General features: G+C 37.6%; 1 protein-coding gene across 3 annotated transcripts; it reads left to right on the top strand.

The window, feature by feature from the left end:
• LOC127431023 (protein POF1B-like) lies at positions 1-27412 on the top strand. Of its 3 annotated transcripts, none has more exons than XM_051681212.1 (13): positions 1-604; positions 1701-1772; positions 10582-10790; positions 12109-12142; positions 13516-13596; positions 16100-16192; positions 19733-19846; positions 20078-20230; positions 20676-20795; positions 22473-22604; positions 24174-24244; positions 24909-25055; positions 25886-27412. In XM_051681212.1, exons 1-12 carry the CDS (start codon positions 143-145, stop codon positions 25030-25032), a joined length of 1665 nt encoding a protein of 554 aa, XP_051537172.1. In that variant the 5' UTR covers positions 1-142; the 3' UTR covers positions 25033-25055; positions 25886-27412. The 3 variants fall into 3 exon arrangements, with proteins under 3 accessions (XP_051537172.1, XP_051537171.1, XP_051537173.1); XM_051681211.1 differs by having other exon boundaries at positions 2-604; positions 25921-27412; XM_051681213.1 differs by having other exon boundaries at positions 2-604; positions 25966-27412.

The following is a 27412-nucleotide window of genomic DNA, read 5'->3' on the forward strand; positions in this document are numbered from 1 at the left end:
TAAAGACCGCCTCTCATTTACACAACTTCACTTCAGGAGTCCAGCAGAAGCGCGCGCGCGTGTTGAAATAAGACCATACACAACTAATTTCAACATTAATGTTATTTCTTCTTTAACTTCTGGACATAACACTACCGAAAACATGACGCTTCCCTACACCCAAAGCGTGACGACTCTCAAAACCGTGAACGTAGCGGAACAGAGCACTCCGACGCTCTTGTCACACACTCCGGTCGCGATGAACGAAGGCACGACGACGTACCGGACGGTGAATCTCACGGGAGCTCAGCTGCAGCCGGTCCAGTACTTCAACAGTGCGGTGGACGGAAATGTGATGTACGGGGGCGCGCATGGGGTGAACGGAAATGTGGTGTACGGGAGCTCGCATGGGGTGGATGGAAATGTGGTGTACGGGGGCTCGCATGGGGTGGACGGAAATGTGATGTACGGGGGCACGCGTTACCTGGTGCCCGTTCAGCAGCGGCCTGCGGAGTCGTACGTGTACATGAGTCAGGCGCCGCGCGTCGTCTCACCGATGTACATTCAAAACATTCGGCCGGTGAGCGTCAGCAGCCTCGACGAGACTGACGTCTACAGACAAGTAGTGAGTGTTCATTTGCACATTATGACATTATTGTGGACTTTGTTGCCTTTTCCTTTACAGTGCAAATTACACGTTTTACATAGTTGCTAAACTATAAATTGTATGACATTATTACTTTATTGCTATAGTAATAACAACAGTTACTGTGTCATTACAAGCAGCTCACTATATGTTTTCTTTTGTTTTTGGCACCATTCTGAGTAACTCTAGAGACTGTTGTGTGTGAAAATCCCAGGAGATCAGCAGTTACAGAAATACTCAAACCAACCCATCTGGCACCAACAAATCATGACAAGGTCCAAATCAATGATCATTTTTTCCCCCCATTCTGATGGTTGGTGTGAACATTAACTGAAGCTCCGGACCCATATCTGAATGATTTTATGCACTGCATTGCTGCCACATGATTGGCTGATTAGATAATCACATGGATGATTGTTGGTGCCAGACTGGCTGGTTTGAGTGTTTCTGTAACTGCTGATCTCCTGGGATTTTCACACACAAAAGTCTCTAGAATTTACTCCAAATGGTGCCAAAAACAAAAAACATCCAGTGAGCAGAAGTTCTGTGGACGGAAATGCCTTGTTGAGGAAAGAGGTCAATGGAGAATGGCCAGACTGGTTCGAACTGAGAAAGTCTATGATAACTCAGATAACCACTCTGTACAATTGTGGTGAGAAGGATATCATCTCAGAATGCTATTGTGATGCGGGTTGGCGCTGTTTTGGTGGCACACAAGGGGGAACTACACAAAATTATGCAGGTGGTTTTGTATAATAACAGATAACAAAATTAAGGAGAAGAACAGAATGACGTAATTCTCTCACTGACTGAACTATGTTTAATGCACTCAAAAACTTCATCTGAGGTTGCAAAATTATGTCAGACAGGTTTTAATATGAAATATGTGCATAATGCAATGGTTTTATTCATTACTTATCTTCTTTGGACCACATTGCACAAGAGGACCAGTATGGTGTCAACCTTTTTATTATGAGCTTTGTGAAATATTTGTACAATCATTCCTGTTGTACTCTGCTTTTTTGGCTTCCCGCAAGAACTCCTGATTTTATTGTATTTCCTTTCTTATATTCAGAGCTTCACTGGACAAAATTCGTCTATCTTCAGCCAGTCGTCTAGTCCAGTCAAGAGCCCTGAACCCTCAGAGGTAAATAATGCCTCCTGCACACACAGTAACATTAAACATACACACCCAAATTTATGCTTGACCTCCTGACTTTGATGCTTTTATCATGGAATACTCTTTTTTTTTAAAAAAAAGCATAAGCCTTTCTCATCTGTGTGTGAAACGGATGAATTCTGCTCAGGCTGTAGCATGTGTGTGTTTGTGTGTGTTGTTGCACGCACATGCTTATGTTATGTAACAGCAATTTCTGAGTTGGAGTAAAAGTGCAGTACCTGCAGGGTTTAGTGTGTGTATCTGAAAAAGTACGGACTCAGTAATTACCAGCAGAGATGCCCATTTACATTTGGGCCTGCCAATATTCATAAGTGAAGTGTTGGAGGAAGTTGTCCTTTAATCACAACTGTTGCTGTCAACTAGCAACCCTCTATGGACACATTGAAGAATTAAGTCACTGGCTAGTACATTTTAGTTTTTACTCACCAGACTTTTGACAACATGTAAGCGTAATGCAACTGAAAGCTAAAAAAAGATAAACACTTCTGCGATTTACATTGAGTTTACATTATGTATAGCAAGAGAGAAGTTGCACGGTGGTTTTACTCATCCGTGCAATGTATGATTATAAATAATGTTTCTTTTTATCTTTTTGATCACCAACTGACTGTAAATAACAGAATGGATATTAAAAGAGACGAAATGAAATGAAAATGGGGTGCCTGGGTCTCATCTTTGGATACAAAATACACAGAATGAAGCAAAAATAAGCTTTTACTTGTGTGGTGTGTATGACTTGCTTGTACAGATACTTATTTTACACGTTCTCAAATTCAAATCTACAAGCTCTCGAGTTTTTCAACACTTTTTACCTTTTAACTGAAGTCCAGCAGGCTTGCTCTAAAATGGAGAATGTTGTGAAAACAGTCCGTGAAACAGTTTAACCAAAATCAGAGTTGACGTTGTTAAATGCAATGTCAGTGACATTCCAAGGCTCAACTAAGGTGATGGAGACGGCGCGATCACGACAGATCCAGACCCAATGCAGCCAAATAAGGTAAATTTCCTTAAGGGCGCACTCACGAGACACAACACGCTGTTAAAGACGAGGCTGAATCCACGACTGATCGCTACTGATTTACTCGCTATGTAGAGGGACGTTATTGCTTATCTGTGTAACACCAAACAGGTAATGTCTGAAGTCTTGAATGTGATGTTTTCGATGTTAAAATACTTTATTCTATCCCAGTTCAATGATATAACAACTATAAGTCAGCCATTCATTTGATTTCCCTGAAAACATTGTGGCGCTGTCAAAACAATGCTCAATTTGTTCGAGCAGCCAGACTGACTTAATCAAAGGCATTCATTTGGGACAGGACTTATCTGTTTGCCTTCCCCCTTGGTTGTTCTCGTCATCGGGCCAACACTCGTTTTCATCTGCCCCTTTCGGTCGGCCGTCATGGGACCCCCATTCACCCATGAATTCCAGTTTGGCTGCTTGTAGTTATGCCACTGGTGTGGTTTCTTACACGTATCACAGTTCTGAGTGAAATGTTCACTGTGTGACACCAAAAGAGGGTTTAATTTTCTTCCAAACAGAGGTTTTTAATGTGAATGCTTTAATGAGTTTTAAATCCACAAAACCTACCTCCCTACCATAAACCTAACTGATTGTGTCATAAAAAGCAAACATGAAAAATGCAATTGTTGAAGCAACCACGTCATTTTATGGAGCTTCTATGACACTTTTGGCTCACGTGTCGATTCACATGCTCTTCAGGACTTGTACCCTAGTCCTTTGCAATGCAAGTGTAACAGTCTATCAATTGAGCAACCACACAATACGGTTGCTCTTAAACAAGCTTGTAAATATAATGCAGATGCTAAAATGTATTGCGTTAAAAATCATACACTACAGTAAAAGTGTTTTGATGTCGTAAGATAGCATTGTGTGAGGAACAGATTGAAAAGTGTTTATGAACTGATAATCTGCCCTTTTACTCGTGATTTGTATAAAAGACAATAAAAGTCATTATTGCTGTAGCATCTCAAGTGTTGATTTCACAAGGAAAGTGCAGCGATATGTACAACGAGCCAGGTAAAAAATCATTTTGCAAAAATGTAGGTAATGTGATTCTATGAGACCCATGATTTGCAAGGTTTTGGTTTCTAGAGATTGCCTGGGGGCTCCTTGTTCTCTCTGATGTTCTAATACATGGACATACAGGCGTTGTGTGTTCCATTTGAAGATGAGTCATTAGGCTTTTATACGGCCTATCCCTAATTTTCTAAAGCATTACAGCAATTTGAAGTCAGTTGTCACTGTAGGGCTGTGTTTCTAGGCATGCTGGAACAGGAGTTGGGAGGACATAATTTGCAAGTTTCATACACAAAGGTGGATTTAGTTGGTTATAATGAGGCGTATTTCACACAACACACTTGGGTTGTCTTAAATGTAAGGGTTATGTGTGGTAGCATTGAATTTGGTTTTTCACATGATATCATTATGATATCATATACAGTAGCTGTAGTGATGGAAGTATGCAAAATATTGAATACAAAAAGTACATTAGTAGTGGCTGCAGCAAATGATGAACTGAGATTTGGAAAATCAATAGACGTAAAAAGCAGGTGCTATTTATTTAACTTTTAAGGCCTGTTATGGGGCTTAAGCCATATGATGAGGATACTTCATCAGCAAATTAATTTAAATAGACATGTGGATGGTAACCTTGTGACCTGGAGTCTTTTTTAACGACTTTGTAATTCAGAAGACACAAGTCTCGACTTTGACATGATTGCACTTGTGACTTTACTGGGGTTTGAGCTGATGATTTGAGATGTTGTGTAGCAATTTGTGAGGGAAGTGTCAAATATGTGCAGATCTGAAACAATTGCACCATGTAATTTGCCATTGAAGACAACACATTTTCATACAATAAGGCTGAAGGATGGTAGCAAACAATTGGCAAACTATTAATGTTATCCACAGTATAGTGGGGTGAGCTAGCTATTCTGTTTGCTGTTATTGATATTGCGTTATTTTACAAATGAATGTACAAAATCATGGGCCCTGTGAATCTGTATATTCAAAACCAGACATTCGTGCAGTGTGAAGTCATCACTCCATACCTCTCAATACTGGTGTGAAACGCTTTACCGAAAAAGTTTTGCTGATAGGAATTACTTTACATAGGGTTTAGACTTGAAGGCGATGTGTGTAACATTTTGAATGTTAAAAATATTTTCTCAGCTTGATATGCAGTGTTACTGTAAGTAAGCCATTCTTTGGTTGATCCCTCCAAAAGTGTAAACACAGTGGCGATATTAAAACCAGCCCAACATACAGTAGCAACATTGGCTCAACCAATGGCACGAGTACTTATCAGGACTATCTGTTTGCTGGCCAATGGAGGGGTTGGGGGGTGCTCAAGAAACTTGTTTGAAAACAGTAATTATTTTTGCAATTCCGTTTGGTGGCACAGAGAATGCACTAAAATAGAGCTTTAAGATTAAAGTTCCAGGTTAATAATTATATGTGAAATTCAGATTGCTTTACAAATATTATTAGAAGTACATTTAGTAATGGTTTGTAATCTTGCTTCATTTATACTTTATTATAATGTAAAAAGCGGTCATGTGCAGTTGTTACCTTAAGCAGATATTTCCACCTAACCCTATTCCCTAAAAATAAGTTTTGTTGGTCTAACCTAATCACCACATTTACATGCACTTAAGAAAACCGTTTATTCCAGGGTTTTTGCAGAAAGCATTGTCTGAAATGTCATGTAAACGAGAACACCGTTTTCCTTACACCATTTAAGGGATTAAGAGAAGGCGGTTTAACACACTTGGGTTTCTCCCGGAGGACGTGTCTTATGTGGCCATGTAAACTCATAAGCGGCGTTCTTACAGGTTTTTGAAGAGTGTGCATGTGTGTGAGCTGACCAGATAACTAAAACTTGATCACATAATTAAAGTTTGATAACATGACCTGATTCCACCAATAGATGAATTGCTTCATAATGTTTTACTTGAGAGAACTAGCCTTTTTTTTTACTATGATAAAAGACAAAACATCCTGGTGCTTCAGCCCTTCAAATATTAAATCTCTTAATTTCTCTCTTCAGTAGCTTCCTGTGGCCAGACACAGCTTTAGTTTGAAAACCAAGCCACACCTTCCTTTCACTGTAGACCAGAGCAATGACCTGCTGTTCTTACACTGGAACAGAGAAGCTTTTGGCTCACACGTTGACCTGTTTTTGCACACTGTGAAGTATTGTGGACCAAAGCATTAATGGTAGAAACCAAAATTTGTTTTTGTCATTTAAATTCTTACTGTTGATTTAAAGGCTAAGCACAAAGTATTTTCAAATCTACTTAAATTCTTGGAATACAGAAGTGTTTAGGCATGCCATATTGTTTATTTTAGGTATCAGACCGCAGCATCAAAGAAGCATTGTAGTGTTGCATGTGCAGCATGTGGTATTGCTCAACACTGCTGTGGGAATCAGGCTCTGTTCAATGAGAATGAGGCTTCTGCAATACTCTAACCTAGTAGAATTTGCATATAAGAGAGAATTCAAGAGGTTGAGTTATTCTCTGTAACCTTTTCAAGCTTAATGCTTGACATTAATTACAGTATACAGGTGCATCTCAATAAATTAGAATGTCGTGGAAAAGTTCATTTATTTCAGTAATTCAACTCAAATTGTGAAACTCGTGTATTAAATAAATTCAGTGCACACAGACTGAAGTAGTTTAAGTCTTTGGTTCTTTTAATTGTGATGATTTTGGCTCACATTTAACAAAAACCCACCAATTCACTATCTCAAAAAATTAGAATACATCATAAGACCAATAAAAAAAAAAACATTTTTAGTGAGTTGTTGGCCTTCAGGAAAGTATGTTCATTTACTGTATATGTACTCAATACTTGGTAGGGGCTCCTTCTGCTTTAATTACTGCCTCAATTCGGCGTGGCATGGAGGTGATCAGTTTGTGGCACTGCTGAGGTGGTATGGAAGCCCAGGTTTCTTTGACAGTGGCCTTCAGCTCATCTGCATTTTTTGGTCTCTTGTTTCTCATTTTCCTCTTGACAATACCCCATAGATTCTCTATGGGGTTCAGGTCTGGTGAGTTTGCTGGCCAGTCAAGCACACCAACACCATGGTCATTTAACCAACTTTTGGTGCTTTTGGCAGTGTGGGCAGGTGCCAAATCCTGCTGGAAAATGAAATCAGCATCTTTAAAAGCTGGTCAGCATGAAGTGCTCCAAAATTTCTTGGTAAACGGGTGCAGTGACTTTGGTTTTCAAAAAACACAATGGACCAACACCAGCAGATGACATTGCACCTCAAATCATCACAGACTGTGGAAACTTAACACTGGACTTCAAGCAACTTGGGCTATGAGCTTCTCCACCCTTCCTCCAGACTCTAAGACCTTGGTTTCCAAATGAAATACAAAACTTGCTCTCATCTGAAAAGAGGACTTTGGAACACTGGGCAACAGTCCAGTTCTTCTTCTCCTTAGCCCAGGTAAGACGCCTCTGACGTTGTCTGTGGTTCAGGAGTGGCTTAACAAGAGGAATACGACAACTGTAGCCAAATTCCTTGACATGTCTGTGTGTGGTGGCTCTTGATGCCGTGACCCCAGCCTCAGTCCATTCCTTGTGAAGTTCACCCAAATTCTTGAATCGATTTTGCTTGACAATCATAAGGCTGCGGTTCTCTTGGTTGGTTGTGCATCTTTTTCTTCCACACTTTTTCCTTCCACTCAACTTTCTGTTAACATGCTTGGATACAGCACTCTGTGAACAGCCAGCTTCTTTGGCAATGAATGTTTGTGGCTCACCCTCCTTGTGAAGGGTGTCAATGATTGTCTTCTGGACAACTGTCAGATCAGCAGTCTTCCCCATGATTGTGTAGCCTAGTGAACCAAACTGAGAGACCATTTTGAAGGCTCAGGAAACCTTTGCAGGTGTTTTGAGCTGATTAGCTGATTGGCATGTCACCATATTCTAATTTTTTGAGATAGTGAATTGGTGGGTTTTTGTTAAATGTGAGCCAAAATCATCACAATTAAAAGAACCAAAGACTTAAACTACTTCAGTCTGTGTGCATTGAATTTATTTAATACACGAGTTTCACAATTTGAGTTGAATTACTGAAATAAATGAACTTTTCCACGACATTCTAATTTATTGAGATGCACCTGTATAATGTAACTCTGGTGTAGTCTTGTAATGCACCAAAACAAGTAGACTTATGCATAAGTGGGAATTTTTGTAGTAGTTGGATTATTAGTTCTAGTGATGTCAGTAAAACTAGAATCACTAAACTCTTATGTGCCCTCGCTTGCCGTGTGCAGTACCTGCTACGTCTTGTTAGACAGTAAAAGTAACTGTAATGTCCAAAGTATGTCTCATGAACATCTGTTATCATCCTAATCTCGGAAGAACACACCCAGACACAATCTTTAATTCACACAACTCTACATTCACACCCTATCTGCTGATCCTACTAAAACATGATAAGTTAATCATAGTGGAAAAGTAGTTTAGTAATAGGAGCAACTGTTAATAACTCAGCTCTGTCTTTTGTTGTTGCAACTTCAAACTGGTTTCCGCATGGCAGGATCAGTAGTGAGTCCGTCCACACACACACACACACACACACACACACACACACACACACACACACCCTCCCCTCCCCCCCCCTTAACACCATCAAGGCTGGTGTTTTTGCCACAGAATGTGTGGAATGTCCTCAAGGCGTGTCACACCCTCCGTCAAAAACACTTGTTTTTGTTTAAGCACTCTCTCAACATGCAAAAACATCTGCTGACCAATGCAAACTTCAAGACAGGTTTCTTTTTACCGTAATATCATCAACTTCCTTCCTAAATGTGCATTTTTGCTGTGTGCGTGGAAAAGTGTCATGCATTGATAAACCGCTTTACTGTATATTTTTGGTGGTTGTTGGTTTTTCGTTTGAAGCCCCTATAATTCATCTGTTAGAGCATAGAGCTAGCAATGCCAAAGTCATGGGTTCGATTCACAGGGAATACACAAACTGAATCAAGTGGTAACTTGCAATTGTTACTTCAAGGATCTGTTTCTATTTGATCTAATGGCTAGATCAAACACTGACAAATTATGTTACACCAACAAAAGTAATTTTATGGGTTAACACATAAAAATTACATTCTTTGGTGTCTTATGCCCTGGGGGGATCAGAGCACAAGTCAGGATTCATCATAAGAGTCCCAAAGAGTACCAAAAATGCACCTCAAATCCAGTCTTATCACCAAACTTTTTATTTTTTAACTTAAATTGAGGGTAAATGAGGAGTGTAGCCAATAAATGACTAAGGATCAGAATCCTGATTATAGATGTTTGAGTAAATGATTAACTATGATGTGGATGTGATTAATTTTTAAACCAACAATCTGATCTAGTGTCAGTCCTTATATAAATCTGGATGAAACCAGACCCTGCACGAAACCACCTTGTCTGATTCGCTCTCACGGTTCATTGGATTCCAGCCCGACCACTCTGTCACACCTCTAGTTCTGGATGTTAGTGGAGGACTGACAAAACTGTAGCTCTGTGTCATGAATTCAATGGTACACCATCAATCAGTTTGAATCATTAAAAGCTGCTAAGAATACTTCTTAAATGCAATGCCATCCGTCAGTTTAGAAAAACACTTATTAGGTGATACACTGATATATATCAGCTATTTTTATGTTACGGCCAATAACTGATGTGATTGCCGACATTGTGAAAATATAAAAACAGCTTTGGCACTAAAGCTTCAAACTATAATTTTACATGTTTGAAGTGAAAGCAGACATCAAAACATAATGTACATCTGGAAAGACTGAGAATTGTTTAGAACCAAGGATGTGACCACATGTTCAAGATGGGTGAGATGTATGAAGCCGATAAAAGGCGTAGAAAAAGGTTGTGCTGTTTGAACTGGAAAAAAATAAGACCTTATATTATCTGCCTCCCATATCCACCTAATCAGGCAGATATCAATAATAATAAAATGCTTTCTGATACGAATATTATCATACAAATGTACTGTATATTGTGCATCTCTACAACTACAAAACTACCTCCCATTCTTGTTTAGATGAAGTAGAAATGAGAAAGATGTTCACATTTGGACATCAGAATTGGTCATTGTGATTGACAAATATTGATACAACTTATATCACTTTTCATATAAACAAAATAAATTCATTCTCTGTATGACAATGAACAAGGTGCGCGATTTGCATCTGCAGCCTCAGTAACCGCATGCAACAAACTTTTTCTCCAGGATGTATGATCCACTCAGTGTAAGGCATGTAGTTTTATTTGCTGCCTTCAATAGCATTGTCATTTATTACACATAGAGTCAGTCAGGAGTGTCTGCTCTGGCTTGACACAGAGGTGTGGCGTTTAACTTAATTCATCAAGGTTTTTTGCCAAAAACCAAAAAACATCCAGTGAGCATCAGTTCTACAGATGGAAATGCCTTGTTGATGAGAGAGGTCAACAGAGAATGGCCAGACTGATTTGAACTGACAAAGTCTACGATAACCCAGATAACAGCTCTGTACAATTGTGGTGAGAAGGATATCATCTCAGAATGCTATTCTGAGATGTGGGTTGGCGCTATTTTGGCGGCACGAGGGGGACCTACACAATATTATGCAGGTGGTTTTAATGTTGTGCCTGATCTGTATCTTTTGCCATTATCTCGGCCATATATCAGAACCTTGGTCGACTAATCTGACAAGTCTGTTATACATGTACATCCTGTCTTTCTCTTTCCAGTCAGAGTCGGTGGAGAACACAAGCTTCAGGGAGGAGGTTGTGGAGGTGAAAAATGGGTTTTCCACTCAGACGACCACCGAGGTGACCGAGGTGGAGCCGGTCCCCAAGATGGACAACCGCTTCTTTGGCGAGCTTCTTGCCGAGGTTTACCGCAAGAACTGCGACATTCACACCTGCATCTCCGAGCATGTTTCCAAGATCAGGGGAAGGTAAAGAATATTTAAGGAATAATGCGAGAGGTCATGCAATGCTGTCAGTAAAGTCATGGCTAAAGGCTGTTGTTAGGTGCAATGGTTATTATGTTTTTAAAACTGGTACAACATAATAGAAATATTGAGGACACAAATATCGATGGTTCTAGATGCTGGCAACAGAATGTCTTAAGAATATGGGCTGCAGATGTCAAGGCTGTAAGTTAAGCCCAAATTGGGGGGCCGGGCCCAAAACAAATCACTTAATCCCAGGTAGCTCCAGGGGTCAGTTTATCCATACATCATTACTAATTTATCTAGTGTTTAAGGTTTGCTTTTTGCCACATTTGTCAATCTAGCGAGAGGGCATATATCATGTGTGTCTTGATGGAGATTTTAAGTTGAAGATGTGCTTGCAGATAAGACGAAACAGCCCATTAACCCTGTCAACCTCTATCTAGATGACTAAAGAAATTAGAATAATGAAAATATGCGAGGAAAGCTATTAACGCCTGCGAGACATCACTATAGGGCCTTTCCCACTTCCGGTACTAAAGCCTGTTTTAGGTACTTTTCTGTGGGACTAGTGCTTTTCGTCACTTTCACACCCACACACGCCCTGTTTAAACTGTAACCTGAAGACACAGGCTGCGTCTGTAAACTGGAAAATGCTGCCTTCGGAGGCTGTATAAAAATGGATGAAGGATGAAATAAGGTGCTTTTTTAAACTGTTCAGATAATTCCATTCATCCAAAAACACTGTTGTGTAAACCATTAACTGCCTACGTTTTCGTTGCAGCCAAGTTCGTATAAAACAGCCCTAAGCAAACAAAAGTGTAACTCCGATCCTGGCGTCCTCCGTCAGTGTTGTTGATTTTGTTGTTGTTGTTGCTATTGAAATGCATGTGCAAATAACGCCAGAATAAAAATGGTCAATACTAGATGACGTCACTACGATGAATGCGAATACAACAGGGGAAAAGTCTCCTCGGGCGTCCCGTTCTTCAGAAAAGTTATAATCTAGAAAGTTACTAATGGAAAAGTACCAGAACTGTAGGTGGGAAAGGGCCTTATCTAATAGAAAATCTTATCTTTTACTTAAAGGAAAATTGAAAGCAGGTATATTTAGTCTGAGAACACTACAGTCACTTTCTCAAATGAATCAGAGTGAAACCCCTAGGCCTTGCCCAAAACTGTCTAAGAGCAATGCTCAATCCAGTGATTCATAATGACCTCATAGATTCTCAACTTTAACTTTACAACTGTAACACCTCTAGACACCTCTGCTTTAAGGTTTTTTTTTTTTTTACTCATTTAAATTGTTCTGTCTCTGCAGGAAACATCATCTGGACCCCACCAATGACTATAAGGTAGGGAGTGGCAGGTTAATCAGTTGATTCTGTGACATTGGCTGAAAGTTTTCTTCAGTATGTTATATTCCAGGCAGTTCTGTGAGCTCACTGATTATAGTTTGGTGCTATGCTTTATAGTTATGTTAATCTGTGTAATTAATATATTCTGCCGTCATTTACTCACCCTCATGTTGTTCTAAACCTGTTTTACATAGTCCACAAGTAAATGTTGAGGTGGGATGTTTATGCTGCTCCTTTCTGTACAAGGAAAATGAAAGGTAACCAAATATGACAAAAACATGCCAAAACTACCTTGACAGTAGTCCATATGACCTGTGTGCTATATTCCAAGTCTTCAAAGGCCATACCATACCAATTGAAATTTAAGCTGTTAATCACTGACAATCTAACCCTTTACCGTTACTCTTAAATCTCATTTGGGTGATTTTAATATGCATCAGTGGCGGCTGGTGGTTTTAAAAAGAGGGAAAGCACAGATGTCGGTAAAAAAGTGTACTTGCACATTTTCATTTTTAATATTATTTATTTATTTAATAAAATGGGGGGAGGTATTGGTCTAGTTAGGCAACTTAAATGTGAAGTCTGCTCTCCTATTTTTATTTTATTTATTTATTTTTTGCACGAAATGGTCCATTTTGATTTGATTGATTTTCTCCAAAATTTAGTCAACAACATTAGCAGTGTCTGCCATTTTGACCCTGTAAGCAGCTATGTTGCCAACTCACAAAAAAAACATGATATTGTAAATATACATTTTTTATTTACAACATACACATTTGCCAATGGCAAAAGTTAAGATTACCATCGCTGCCTGTGTTGTCTTTAAGCAGTCGCCACCGATATGCACATATTCTGATTCGCCGGATCATGATTGGTTACAAGGAACACAAAGACCAATGAAAAATTGGTATCATTGACATCAAACCTTGCTTGAAATGTCTTGATGCACCATATCTTAATATAATTAAAGGTTAATGAGATTTTAGAGCTTAGGTTGAGGTGAAGCTTGAGGTGAACTTAAATTTTGAACTGTTCCTCTTACAAAGCTATTGAAGGAATTCAGAAGACTTGAAATATAGTGCATGAGTCAAATGAACTTTTTTTTTTTTTTAACAATACTTTTGGTGCTTTTCTGTCATTTTTGGAGCTTTACAGCTCCAGGTTACCATTCACTTCCATTGCCTGGAAAAGTGCAGCTTCACTAAAGAAGAGAAGTCATACAGGTTTGGAACAACACAAAGACAAGTTTTTGCAGATTTTACAGATTTTTCATATTTGGGTCAGCTATTTCTTTAGCTATTCCAGAAGAATATACAGAATATGTCAGTTGATAAATATTTTTTCTGTCTGTACATGTGTTTTCGAAACAGGTGGAGAAAGAAGAAATAGAGGCTCTTATTCCTAAAGGAGGGTCTGAACTGACAAAGCAACAGATCCGCTACCTGCTGCAGGTGAGAGCACATGGACACATGATGAATGGCTGCCCTGTTCACTCCCACTCTGCCCCACCCATCTTTTAGTGCACCCCACCCGTAGACACCTCTCCTGACTGCTTATTTAGAGTATTAACCTGTCCCTGGTACACATGACCCTGCAGGCACAATGGAGACACACACTCATTCTGTTTATTCCACAAGGGAGTAAGACTAATGTATACAAGTCACCTCAAAATAATATGCTGAAGTTGTTTAACATCTAGCAAATTAATACATATAAAATAAAGCTCCAAAAGTGAATGGTTTTAACTCAGTTAAATGTATTTCAATTTATCCAATACACTACACCTGTTACATTGTTTTGTGTGATTTCTAAAGCCTGCGCACAATTGTCCAAGTTCACACCATTACAATCCCATTGCCATGCTCTAAATTATAGTATATTACGGCTAAACCATAAATGATGACCCAAATCTATATGAGACTTTTAAGAAAAGTATTTTAAAGACTGTGTATTGTTTAATTTAATTGTAAATGAATCATAACAAGTATGAAATATCACATATATGAGAAACACACTATTGATGATATAGCATTATTATAATGATAGAAGGCCACCCTTTAACTGCTGCAGCCTAAATAAAGCATATTATTTAGCTTCTTTTCCTTAAAAGGGGATCTGAATACATCAATGTATAACTGAATGCTCTTCAGTTTGAAAGGAATATTTGTACGTGTGCGTGTGTGTGTGTTTCTAGAGGAAAACCTCTGCAAATTTGTGATTTAGAGCATTAACAAGCAATCATGAAATTAATCATCATGATTATTTTATTCTATCCACAGTCCTAATAATCTAATATCATATCAAATCATATAAATATAATTAAATAATATTTTAGATTATATTAGTAAATTTATCATATAATATTATGTAGTATAATAAACTCCACAAAAAAAGAAACGTCCCTTTTTCAGGACACTGGATTTTAGAGATAATTTAGTAAAAATCCAAATAACTTTACAGATCTTTATTTTAAAGGGTTTAAACAATGTTTTCCATGCTTGTTCAATAAACCATAAACAATTAATGAACATGCACCTGTGGAACGGTCGTTAAGACACTAACAGCTTACAGAGGATAGGCAATTAAGGTCACAGTTATAAAAACTTAGGACACTAAAGAGACCTTTCTACTGACTCTGAAAAACACCAAAAGAAAGATGCCCAGGGTCGCTGCTCATCTGTGTGAATGTACCTTAGGCATGCTGCATGGAGGCATGAGGACTGCAGATGTGGCCAGGGCAATAAATTGCAATGTCTGTACTGTGAGACGCCTAAGACAGCGCTACAGGAAGGACAGCTGATCATCCTCGCATTGGCCGACCACGTGTAACAACACCTGCACAGGATCGGTACATCGGAATATCACACCTGTGGGACAGGTACAGGATGGCAACAACAACTGCCCGAGTTACACCAGGAACGCACAATCCCTCCATCAGTGATCAGACTGTCCGCAATAGGCTGAGAGATGCTGGACTGAGGACTTGTAGGCCTGTTGTAAGGCAGGTCCTTACCAGACATCACTGGCAACAACATCGCCTATGGGCTCAAACCCACCTTCGCTGGACCAGACAGGACTGGCAAAAAGTGCTCTTCACTGACAAGTCATGGTTTTGTCTCACCAGGGGTGATGGTCGGACTCGCGTTTATCATTCAAGGAATGAGAATTACACCGAGGCCTGTACTCTGGAGGTGGAGGGTCCATCATGGTCTGGGGCAGTGTGTCACAGCATCATCGGGCTGAGCTTGTTGTCATTGCAGGCGATCTCAATGCTGTGAGTTACAGGGAAGACGTCCTCCTCCGTCATGCGGTACCCTTCCTGCAGGCTCATCCTGACATGACCCTCCAGCATGACAATTCCACCAGCCATACCGCTCGTTCTGTGCATGATTTCCTGCAAGACAGGAATGTCAGTGTTCTGCCATGGCCAGCGAAGAGCCCGGATCTCAATCACATTGAGCACGTCAGGGACCTGTTGGATTGGATGGTGAGGGCTAGGGCCATTCCCCCCAGAAATGTCCGGGAACTTGCAAGTGGTGGAAGAGTGGGGTAACACCTCACAGCAAGAACTGACAAATCTGGTGCAGTCCATGAGGAGGAGACGCACTGCAGTATTTAATGCAGCTGGTGGCCACACCAGATACTGACTGTTACTTTTGATTTTGACCCCCTCTTTGTTCAAGGACACATTATTCCATTTCTGTTAGTCACATGTCTGTGAAACTTGTACAGATTATGTCTTAGTTTTTGAATCTTTTTATGTTCATACAAATATTTACATATATTTTATATTTAAATTTATGTTTGCTGAAAATAAAAGCAGTTGAAAGAGGACGTTTATTTTTTTGCTGAGTTTATATATATAAAATAAATGAGTTGAATTGAGCAATTTTACTGTAGTATTATACACAAAGATCAATCATAAGTCTATTGTTTTCTGTCTTTCTTATCTAGACTCGTATGACGGCTGATAAGACCATGCGTCTGATGTTGACCACATTTAGCAGTCTACGAGAGGAGCTTATGCATCTGCAGGAGGATATGAGGGTAAGAGAAAGATCTTTCTACCTCTAAACCAGCCATCAGTCATCTGTCCTGCTGATGCAGTCCTTAGTTTCCACTGAAGATGCAAAAATTAACCATATTTGGTCCTACCGTGTGGGTGTTCATTTGTTGTGTAACAGCTTTGAGCTGACCTTGACTTTTTAAAGGTGTGATGCCTGTGTACACAGATTCAAGAGTATGTGGTGACATCTCTCATACAGATCCAAGCCATTTGACATTACACTAGCTGTTATTTTAATAGTTGGGTAGTTAACATGAAATTACATAGGTTTTTCAACATAAAGTGAGCTGTGACATTTGATTATTTATTTTAAACTGTTTTAAACATCTTTCCAATTATATTGCTTGATATTACTATACATTATACAAGTTTTTTTACCTTATATTAATTGAGACTACATGGATTATTTCATTTTATATAGTGCAGGAATATTCTGTTCTATTTATTGAACTCCTGAAGGCAAAAAGATGACAAAGTACAGTAGAGAGAGACTGATATCAGTTTGACCAATATTTTTACTTTCAATATTTTTTTATATAATAATTTTATATAATTATATTTTTTATATTGAGTCTGATATATTGTGTAATTTGGTATGTCTATTAAAAGTAGCACCCAGCAATACCATTACATCACTGTGTATCAAAGGTTTTCACAGGTAAAGTAATTTGCATATTTAATGTATTTTTGCATAAATTACTCATCTTTTATGTAAAATTCATTCTCAAGTGAGAAACACATAACATTTAAAGTTTAACACTTTGACAGCCTAAAACAAGATGAAAATATGCGATGCATACATATAAGTGCATACAAATCTTTTTTAAAATAATGTTTTATATAAATATAGAAATATTTATTAAAGTATTTAAAATTCATTTGGACTTTTACTAAAATATTTAAAGTATTTAAACTTGTTGTTTTTAAATTTATGATTATTTCATTCTTTTTGTGCCAAAAAACAGAAATAAAACAATTATTATTTTAATTATTTAATTAACAATATAATTATAAAATTGCTCCTGCATATTGGTTATTGGACACTGGCGGGGTGAGAAGAGACCGACACAGTGGGTGTGGTATCACACCTCGGAGAGGCATTTATTAAAAATAATAATAAACAAAAATGTTCATAAATGGGGAAAATAGTGTCCAGGGGGAATGGTGATGGTGATCAAAATAAAGGGGAATCTGAAACAGGGCTCTGTGAAGGTTGGGGAATTTTCCATGGAATGGTCCAGGCATGAGCGGGGTCAACAGCCCCTCCTTGGCAACAAACGTGTGTCATTTGGTAGAAAGTGAACTATTCAAAAGTACATTAAAAGTACAAATTTGTAAGGTATGCATAATGTTAAATAAATGTAGACTACAATATATTTATATAATCTAAAGCTGTATACAAATATAAAGCTTATGTTTACGTTATATAAAATAATATAAAATATTAAGTATTAAATGCAAAAGATTTTACACATAGTCAAGTTGTGCAAAGATCTGGGCAGCAGAAATGTTTTTCTTTTAGTAGTCTGTCTTAATGTGACATATTAGATATGTCATACAAACATACTTGTTGACTCCAAAGAGCAATAAGCTTTTCATCAAATGCAGGTTCGGTCAGCTTTTGCAAGGTTGTATTTTAAAATGGACCAAAACTGGAAAATTTACGCTGTGGTTATTTTTGTCTGTCATTAGTTGCTTTTGCATTGTTTCTGCATTGAAAAGTACCTGTTCTTACAGTCACTGAGCCCACTCTCTTCCTGTGTCTTGTGCCGCAATACAAAAGAAGTGATCATAAAAATGGAGTAACTTTTCCTTGTGAATGTGCATGATTATTTATCCAATCGAGGCTTGTCATAGAACGCATGTCCACATGCAGCTTTCAGTGAGTAAAGAAATGCCTCAAATAAAAACTGACTGTTGTGGCAAATTGTAGTGCAAGAAAAAAGCTTGGCGACAGAATCTGAGTGCGATGAATATTCACATCAGCTTGTCCCTTCTTCAGTAAAAGAAGAAGCTCATTGATTACTTGACAAGAACACAAGATCCCGCTTCAGTGACAGAATGATTTTTTTCAAACAAATTGGATGTTTTTTCAGTCTTTGAAGCCATTAACTCAGCAGGGAGTCCTGACAGTCAAGTGATTAACACCTTCCGCTGAGAGACGCTAATGGGTGCTCTGTCTCCCTCTGCCTGGCCGGTGATTATGTTAATGAAGCTAATACCTGAAAATCATTGGAAAAATTGGCCAGTGAGATGTCACCTTTATATATGTCAACTATTCTGCTAAATGACTAAATGTAAATGTAAACTTCCCAAAAATGTTTTATATTGGACCACAATACAATGGATTGAACTGGTTTGTAAACCTCTGTAAAAAAAATAATAAAATACCTACAGTATATTGTTCACGACACACAAGGCTTAAAATTCAGGTTACTGTGAATGTATACCACAAAGAGCCAGCCTGCTTTGTTGGTACACATGATCAGCAAGGGTGTAATTTTCCAGAAAGTTAATTTCCTGTTTGACTAAACAAAGCCTCTGTTCAGTTTGTTAAACATAAACCATCGTAGGGTTTCCACAAATACCAGAGGCGGAAGCCAGCATATGCTGCCAAAAGCTACTAAAGATTTATTGCAAGCAACTACTTCAGTATCTTTTGAAATTTGAAGTTGAGATGGCATCCAACAATGTCATTCCACTTCTCAATAGATACTCATTCACTAAAATTAAACTTAATTAGTTGTAATTAAGTTTGTGTGAGGTTTCTTTGGGAGCTGGAAATATAATAACATGAAAATATGCTGAATGCACTGTGCACGTGTGCATGCAACAACTAATCAGTAGCTAAAGAAGGGAATCTTTTGGGGGGGAATATTCAATTCATTGGTTATTTTGTCTGAGGGTCGAATCAAATTTAGAGGGAATTTATCTGGATTTAGATAAATTTGACATCATCAAAATGGTTTAATTTCAGCTAGTGTAGTCATTTTAATCTTTAATCACATTGTTGATTCATCAAAAGAATAGTTCACCCAAAAATGAGAATTCTGTCATTAAGTGCTGTCTTGTTATTTACTGACCAAACTTGTATGCTGTTATTTTTTCAGTGGAATATAAAAATACAACAGCAGTTCATACTTCACAGTGACCATGTCTTTCAAGGTCCAAAAGAACAAAATATCGCCATAAAAGTACCATAAAAATATTATAAATGTATTCTGTTGGCTATATTCCAAGTCTTCTGAAACCATAAGACAGGATTGTGTCAGGAAACCAAATGTGTTACAAAAAGAACAGTGTGAAGATTCTTAAAAGATTCTTAGTATACAGGTTTGAAACAACATCAGGTTGAGCAAATAAAAAAAAGTTTTCATTTTTGGGTGAACTGTTCCTTTGTGAACCTGCATACCTTTAATATTGAAATGATTGACATGATTGTTGGATACACTCCACTACATAAAGCATTATCATTTGTGTGTCCAGTTGTACTGTAAGCTGGATTTGTTGTGTGTTTGCAGCGTCTGGAGAGTGAGAAGGAGGAGTTGGAGAGAGATCTGAGCTTTAAGGCCAATCAGGCTTCGCAGTATGACAGACTGCTGGAGACCGTACGTGAGCACAACAGGCAACTGCAGGTAGGGGGCGCCACTATAAAACCACAACATTAACTTCACTTCCAAACATCACTCCTGCCAACAATACAACACCAGTAACACTCAATTCATGGCATTATATGATTAATAAAGTCTAATTTTAGTTAATTGGTAATGGTTTAGGTGGTCAATTCCATACTGATAACTAGAATTTTTGTACATTGTAAGATGCCCATCTCGATCTTCACGATCTTTACATTCTTACTTTCTCAGGCGTCTGTGAAAGACAGTAACAATGCTCGGCGTACTTTAGAGAGTCAGCTTCTGATGTTCCAGAGCAATGATCCCAACAAAGACTTCCACATCAAGGAGCTGGAGTGTGGCAAGAGGGCTCTTGAGGAGGAGAATGAGCTCTTGAGGAAGAAGGTGGGCACTTCTGAAGGACCTCGTTGGGATTGCTCCAAAACAAATCTTAATGCAATAGTTCACTCACTTAAACTCCGTCATCATTTACTCACCCTTGTAAAGTTCCAAACTTTGTCTCTTTCATGGAACACAAAACGATTGTTTTTTTTTTAAAGAAAGTCATTGTGGTGTGGAAACGATATGAGGGTGAGAAAATGATTTCAGAGCCAGAACTATACATTTTTTAACTTTATGTTCGAATATTTGTTTATGTATTGTTAAACAGAGTAAAACTGTAATTAGCAGTCCTGAATCTTGTGGCCACTGGTACCATTATAAACTTCAGAAACAGTAAACTAGAGATTATGCAGTGGAAATCCACATAATTATAGTCTCTGATTCTACATTTCCCCCTCTCTCTTTGTGTGTGAATATGCGTGTATGTGAAATTATGGGTGTCTCTTAGATGGCAGGTCAGTGCAGCAGTTCCACTGTCCAAATCAGAACACAAGAGCTGTCCAAACAGTACGAACAGATGCTGAATGATCTACGGGAGGAGAAGGACAGAGAACTCAAGAGCCTGCGGGTAAATAAATAAAGACAGAATAGATAGGGATTGATTAATTTTTATTGAATGTATTAATGATGACTCCTCAGTATGTCCTTAAATGCATGGTCATTTTCCCAAACACTCTTACATATTTGGGTCTTTAGTGACCCGGCACTTATATCTATCAAAAATGGATGTACAAAATGCGCAGATAGTGTCAAAATTTCAAAATATTTTCAAGACAATTAGAAAATAATAAAATATATTTTGATGTTTCATTTTTCATAAATCAAAGAGAAAATGCAACAAATCGGGACAAATCTAGAACAGGATTCATGATTTTCACACTGAAATTTCATGATGCAACTGGCTGTCAAACACATACTGAGCTACACATAACACATAATCTACACATAAAATACATGTAAGATACACATAAGCTACACATTAATTACCCAAACGTTACACAAGTATTTTCTCAGGCACTTATTGAGTCTAAATAGGTGCACAACTTACATAATTTCAGTAGTACACCCAAATGACAATAGTCATATCATACTGTTCATGTGTAACACTTGCTATAGTTTACTTCAGTGTTGTTTCTACATCAGCTAGCAATGTCAAATATAAATCAAATCAATCACTGAAACATCAGCACCACCTTGAATAAGAAATAACATGTATAATATGTATGTGTACATGCATATGGGATACTGATAATTCACCATGGTTGGTAATACATTGCTGCACAGAACATTCAATGTGATATAGTATTTATTTATATGGATGGAGTACTCATTTCTCTTGTAATAAACAGAGAAATAGATATCCTGTGATAGTAAACTTAAATAGATATGAAATAATAAATTGCAAAAACAAAACCGACACACTTATGTACCTCGGGTCTCTAAAGACCCTATACACTTTTGGTACTAAATTATAATTATTTTTTTTTGCAATTTTGCCATTATTTTATATTTTTTGTGCTACACTCTTTATGAGAGAGATTGAGGAATACTAAAGAGGTGTGGGCACATACCCAAAAAATGGATGAGGTACAGGGGGTGGAATGAGGTCTGGTCTCTAAAGACCCAAGGTGTGCATTTAAGGATTAAGGCAATAACCTAGAAGAGGCAGTGCATAAGCAATGTGCCTAAAACCCCCTTCATGTCCAAGTTCCTGTCATACACAGTTTCTTATGGCTTAGTGGTTTTATAAAATGCAATATGATAAGATACAAACGTTCAGTAAATAGTTAGATTTCTGATTGTAGCAACATTGTGCATTAAAATAGAATTTTCGGTCACTGGTGTGTGTGTGTTTTTATCCGCTTATCCATTTTAGAATGATTATCCATTTTATTATAAATCCAGAAGTCACAAATGACCATCTGTTACAGTGAATTTATGACCACTCATCATTCATGGTTATTGTCTATCATTTGTTAAAAGAACTGTAATGCACAACCTCTCATGGCATATTATTGCTTTTAGAAAACAGAAATATGATAAAAGAATGAATAATGAATCAGTGAATAATTACATTTGTTATTATTATTATTATTATTATAGTAATTAGCCATCACAGGTCATCATATACAGTATAGTATAATGTATGTTTTTTGCAATGACTTTGAATGTGCCTCATCTAGTTAGTTTTTACTCTAAAATCATATCTATATTGTATGTTGTATTATTTGTGTGTGTATTTTAGTCTCAGCTGATAAAGATCCAGACAGAGCACACCACCATCTCAAAGACCTCTGACAGCAGCCTGGAACTGCGTATCACTGAGCTCCTCACCAAACTTGAGCAACGTGACAGTGTCATCAAACACCAGGAGGAGGTACATAAACATACACCTACATACAGACATCTGCTGCCGGACACACAAATGGGCTTGTCACAATTTTAAAAATCATTTTAGAATATAAAATATAACATGATTCCAGGCTATTATTATTATCATAATGATAATTTTGCAACATTAAAATTGAGGCTAAAGAGTAGACAAGAAGAGAGACTTATTCAAGAATCATTCCTAAGGCTGTACTGAATTATGACACGCATGCTAATTCGGTCACACTTTACAATAAGGTTCCATTTGTTAACATTAGTTAACATGAACTAAAAATGAACAATAATTAAGCATATATTAATCTTAGTTGATGTTAATTTGAACATATACAAATACATTTTAAAATTTGTTAAAATTAATGCACTATGAACTAACATTGATCAATTGTATTTTATTAACTAACATTAACAAAGATTAATAAATGTTGTAAAAAAATATATAAATTGTTAAGTGTTACCCAATGCATTAACTAATGTTAACGAATTTAACGTTGTTGTAAAGTGTTACCGATAATTCACCTGTAGTCCCAATGTCGTTGCACCCTGAGATGGTCTGAGATCATATGCAGCGTTCTTATAGATAAGACTATTCTTGCAAATTGTTCCCAGATGACTGACAGAGAAGAAACAGTGACAACTCTTCATATGCGAGACCTCTTAAGGCCCAGGTATACTTAGATTTTGCGTGTTCTGTTTTGGCTTGCGCCTGGTCGACCACGTTGCCTTTGAGTATACGCCTCTGGCCGCGAACGTATATATGAACGTGTTTGATGCATACTCACAACAACATCTTTCTGATAGTAGAGTCAGTGGCCGGTGCATGTGCCAACGATGTGCACAGACGAGAACCACGTCCGTGAGTCAAGAAAATCTGGCCTGACCGCGCGGACTGGATTATGGCAAAATTTACATCACGCATACTGTGTGCGGAGCGATCAGCAACGTATACTTTGGCCTTTACAGGCTACCCACCACAGTGATGGGAAGATGAGCAAAATTACCCACCATTGTGCATGAAATACCCAAATTTGGTGCGTGGCGAATGCTAATTTCATAATTTATATGTAGGAAATGGGTTGCTTGGGATAGCGGTCAGTTAAACAGTTTAATGGTTATTACACAAAAATATTTGATTGACTAATCAAAATCAAGTATTCCTGAGAACAGCGGAACAAGCCATGGTTAAAGCTTAAATCAGCTATTCATTCAGTACACCATTCTTTTTCAGATTAGCTGTAGGAAAAATAGATAATGCCAAGTATTTAGCAGGTCATTTTGACAGACTCCAGGAAAACAACATTCTTCTGTTTCCGATTGAATCAGTGAACATGGATGTTGTCCTCATCATAAAGACTGCCAATTGCTCAGAAGTTGACATCATAGATGAAACGCATTCTTTCGTTTTTTTCCCTCTCTGCATTACCTCAGCTTCATTACCCTTGAGGAATGCGAATGCAGAGTAGACTGTGAATTTGACTGAGAGATAATTCTCCAGATTTCTACCGCAGTACTTCATTCTGAATGCATCTAACCTTTGACCTTTGGTGTACTCCCTTAGGAGCTCAGGCGACTCAAGCAGCAGCAGAGCGACAGCTCCAGCAGTACATCGAGAACTGTCGTTACCAAGAGGTGTGTGTGTGTGTGTCTTTGGTGGAGGTGTGGGGATAAGTGCTTAAATGATATACGGTAACACATTACAATAAGGTTCCATTTTTAACATTAGTAAATGCATTTTGTATCATGAACATTCAATTAACAATATATTTGTTACATCATTTATTAATCTTTGTTAATGTTAGTTAATCCAAATTCAATTGTTCATTGTTAGTTTGTTAGTTCATAGTGCAATAAATAATGTTAACTAATACAACTTTTGATTTAAAAAATGAATGAGTACATTAAGATTAATACATGCTTAATAATTATTGTTCATTGTTAGTTCAAATGGAACCTTATTGTAAGTTGTTACCCGATATACTGTATAAATATGGTTAAATCTCAGAAAACGATGTCATTTGTAATTTATGTGTGTTTTCTTCATGACTTGTAGCCTATATATTTAACAGGATAGTGAACTTTGTGACATTATTTAATAGATTTAACTCTATCAAAGAAATAGTAAAACTCTGGTCATATGTAGAAATATACTGTATAAAGAAAAGGCATCTGCAGAGAAAATACTTTATTACTTATAAATAGTCAAAATGTCACGTGCAAGATAAATTGTTCCATGCCATTCAATGCAAACGATAATTACTAATTTTGAAGTCTGCTCTTTCTTTTCATTGAATAGATACATGAGCCAGTACCCTATTCTGGGTCTGCTGAGTGATGATTACCAGTACACACCACCCATTAAAGAGGACAGGACTGTCGTCATCGAGACAACAGGAGGGATTACCAAGCGGGTTATCTAGGCTGTAACGTTGGGATTTGTTTGGTAAGGGACACATTTTTCACCAGGTTTAGTGTAGAAATGGCCCATGCGGTCTTACCAAGGTCATTTAGCATGAAATGAGTTTGCCCATTGATTTTCTCTTTTCATTGATTCAGTGTATTTGTCAGTGTAAATTAAGAATGATAAAGAATTGGTATGAAGAAAATGTTCACTTTGGTTGCACCAGAAGTTTCACATAATTTCTAGAATTTCCAGAATGTCAACATTTGTGTTCAGTGGTTGCTGATAGATTGCTCCCCCTGGTATCGAGGGACCATGCTAAATTCTACTAGAACATGTAACTAATAAATGAATGGGGCTGTCCTTCTGTTAGTGTCTGACCTCATAAACAAGTTCTGATTGAACCTAATTATGTGATCACATATTTGACAGTGACATAATTACTTTACATGCAATTAATGATGCAAATGCACAATGATAAAGGAGAATGCTTTGATGCATACTCACTACAACATCTTTCTGATAGACCAAGGAGGTGTATAATACCTTGACAGAGTTATCCGTTTGCATTCCCCCGGAGGTATGCAACCTGCATTCTGCCATCTTTGCTTACTGCCCCTGCTAACCAGCCGTACCTGCTAATGGTACCTAGGACTGTCTCATTTGCCCGAAATAAGTGCTCAAACAAAGTCTGAACACATTGAAAATCTGGGATTTAAATTTGTATTTAAACTTGGAAATTTAAGCATAGGAAAATTCAAAACAAAGAAATATTATGATGTGACTGAAGAAAAAATATTAAAGATCCTGCTTTATTTCTAGGTCACTAATCAAATAAGCAAATATAACAAAATGTGCAAACCTTTCTCTAGGCTGTAATGAATGCTGTGTCTTCTGTTTTGGGCAGAAAGTAATTGCCAACCCTTAAAGAAACTGCTTCTTTTTCGACAAGAATCAACTGGAAGAAGACCCAGAGGCCTCTCCATTTCCTCCTCCAGACCCGATTCCCTGGCTCTCACCTTGCATGCTGCCCTCTCCCTCATCTCAGGGGCTAATGGTGATGGTGGTTCTAACATTACATTTTTGGCCTGTGGAACCAGGTAATGCCATTTAAAAATAGCATTCTTTCCTCATATGTACCACCAAAACCTTCAGCAGCCTCTGGTCAGCACTACTGTAAGCATGTACATATTTGGAGAGAAATGTGTCTTTACTGGAATAAAACTGAGTCAAGTATTGTCCGTAATGTAAATGGTGGTTGCTGGTCTTGTTTGTTTTCTTCCCATCTGTTTGGCTGTGCTACTTTAGCAAATTTTATGATGTTTTTTGCTTTTTATGTTTATGTTCTGAAAACATTAGAGGTGATGCTTTGTATACAAACTGATAAGGGCTTTTCGATGGCTGATGCTGATATCTACATTATTAATTTACAAAGCTGTCAGTAGAGGCACAGTCATCGGCTATGTTGATAATCTGGCAATTAGCCGGCCTTGCCGATAGATCAGTATACCGGTTATACGCAATTTAAGATGGTGTAGGGTTTTACTGCTTTTTTAAGTGGTTTACGCCAAATGGAATAACAGTGATAGGTTTAAACTATCCAAAACTCTGACAAATTTGATAGAAGAAATCACTGCTGTATTTAACGTAATAGATATCATATAAAAATAGATTTTTAAGGCTCTTGAAATGTCAGTAAAAGCAAAACTGCTCAGAAAATGCTGGTAGCTACAGGGCCTCCACAATTATTCATTAATCTCTGCAACTGCTGGGAGTATTTTTGTTATGGCACATAGTCTATTTCTACAGTATCTGCTGTAGTTGTCAGTTGTCCTGACCTACTCAAGTGTTTTTTTGTTTTTTTCCGCTCTTAATATTCAATGTAATGTGCCTTAAAGGAATCTTGGACTTCATGGGACATTCTGTTATTTTTAAGTGTAGAGTTTTGCTGGGTTTACCTTCATTAAAGTGCAAAACGTCAAGATTTCATTTTGCTCAAGTTAGTGGTATACGATGTAAGAGAATGGCCAGAAAAGAGCCATTTCTGATGTCAGTAAGAGGTAAATGGTTGCAAAATGGGTAGTTTAGACATCAAAAAAATTTGAAGTGGTAAAGCTTCAAAAAGCTTTTGAAATATCTCAATTTTTAAAATACTTGAGTGACATTAGAAATCCAGAGCTTCTTTTGTTCTCTTATATTCTTCGATTAATGCTGTTTTCATAGAAAATTAAATGCACCTTTTATTTAAATATCTTGGAGAGCCACTTTAAATTCATAAACTTCACAATTACAGTGTTGCATCTGTAGCATTAACTGTTTTTTTTTTTTTTTTTTTTTAATGGATGGAATTTAACATGCTGTAACGGTGTGTGCTTGAAATAAAGTATATTTTGACCTTC

The sequence above is a fragment of the Myxocyprinus asiaticus genome, chromosome 40 (genome assembly GCF_019703515.2).
Source record: "Myxocyprinus asiaticus isolate MX2 ecotype Aquarium Trade chromosome 40, UBuf_Myxa_2, whole genome shotgun sequence".
NCBI lineage: Eukaryota > Metazoa > Chordata > Actinopteri > Cypriniformes > Catostomidae > Myxocyprinus > Myxocyprinus asiaticus.

What these genes read in the sequence shown, in the direction of transcription:
- LOC127431023 (XM_051681212.1), top strand. Translation starts at nt 143, where the DNA reads ATGACGCTTCCCTACACCCAAAGCGTGACGACTCTCAAAACCGTGAAC. An exon ending in ACCCCACCAATGACTATAAG is followed by an intron (nt 12,143 to 13,515) that starts GTAGGGAGTGGC and finishes TTTTCGAAACAG; the next exon opens with GTGGAGAAAGAAGAAATAGA. An exon ending in AGCACAACAGGCAACTGCAG is followed by an intron (nt 19,847 to 20,077) that starts GTAGGGGGCGCC and finishes TTACTTTCTCAG; the next exon opens with GCGTCTGTGAAAGACAGTAA.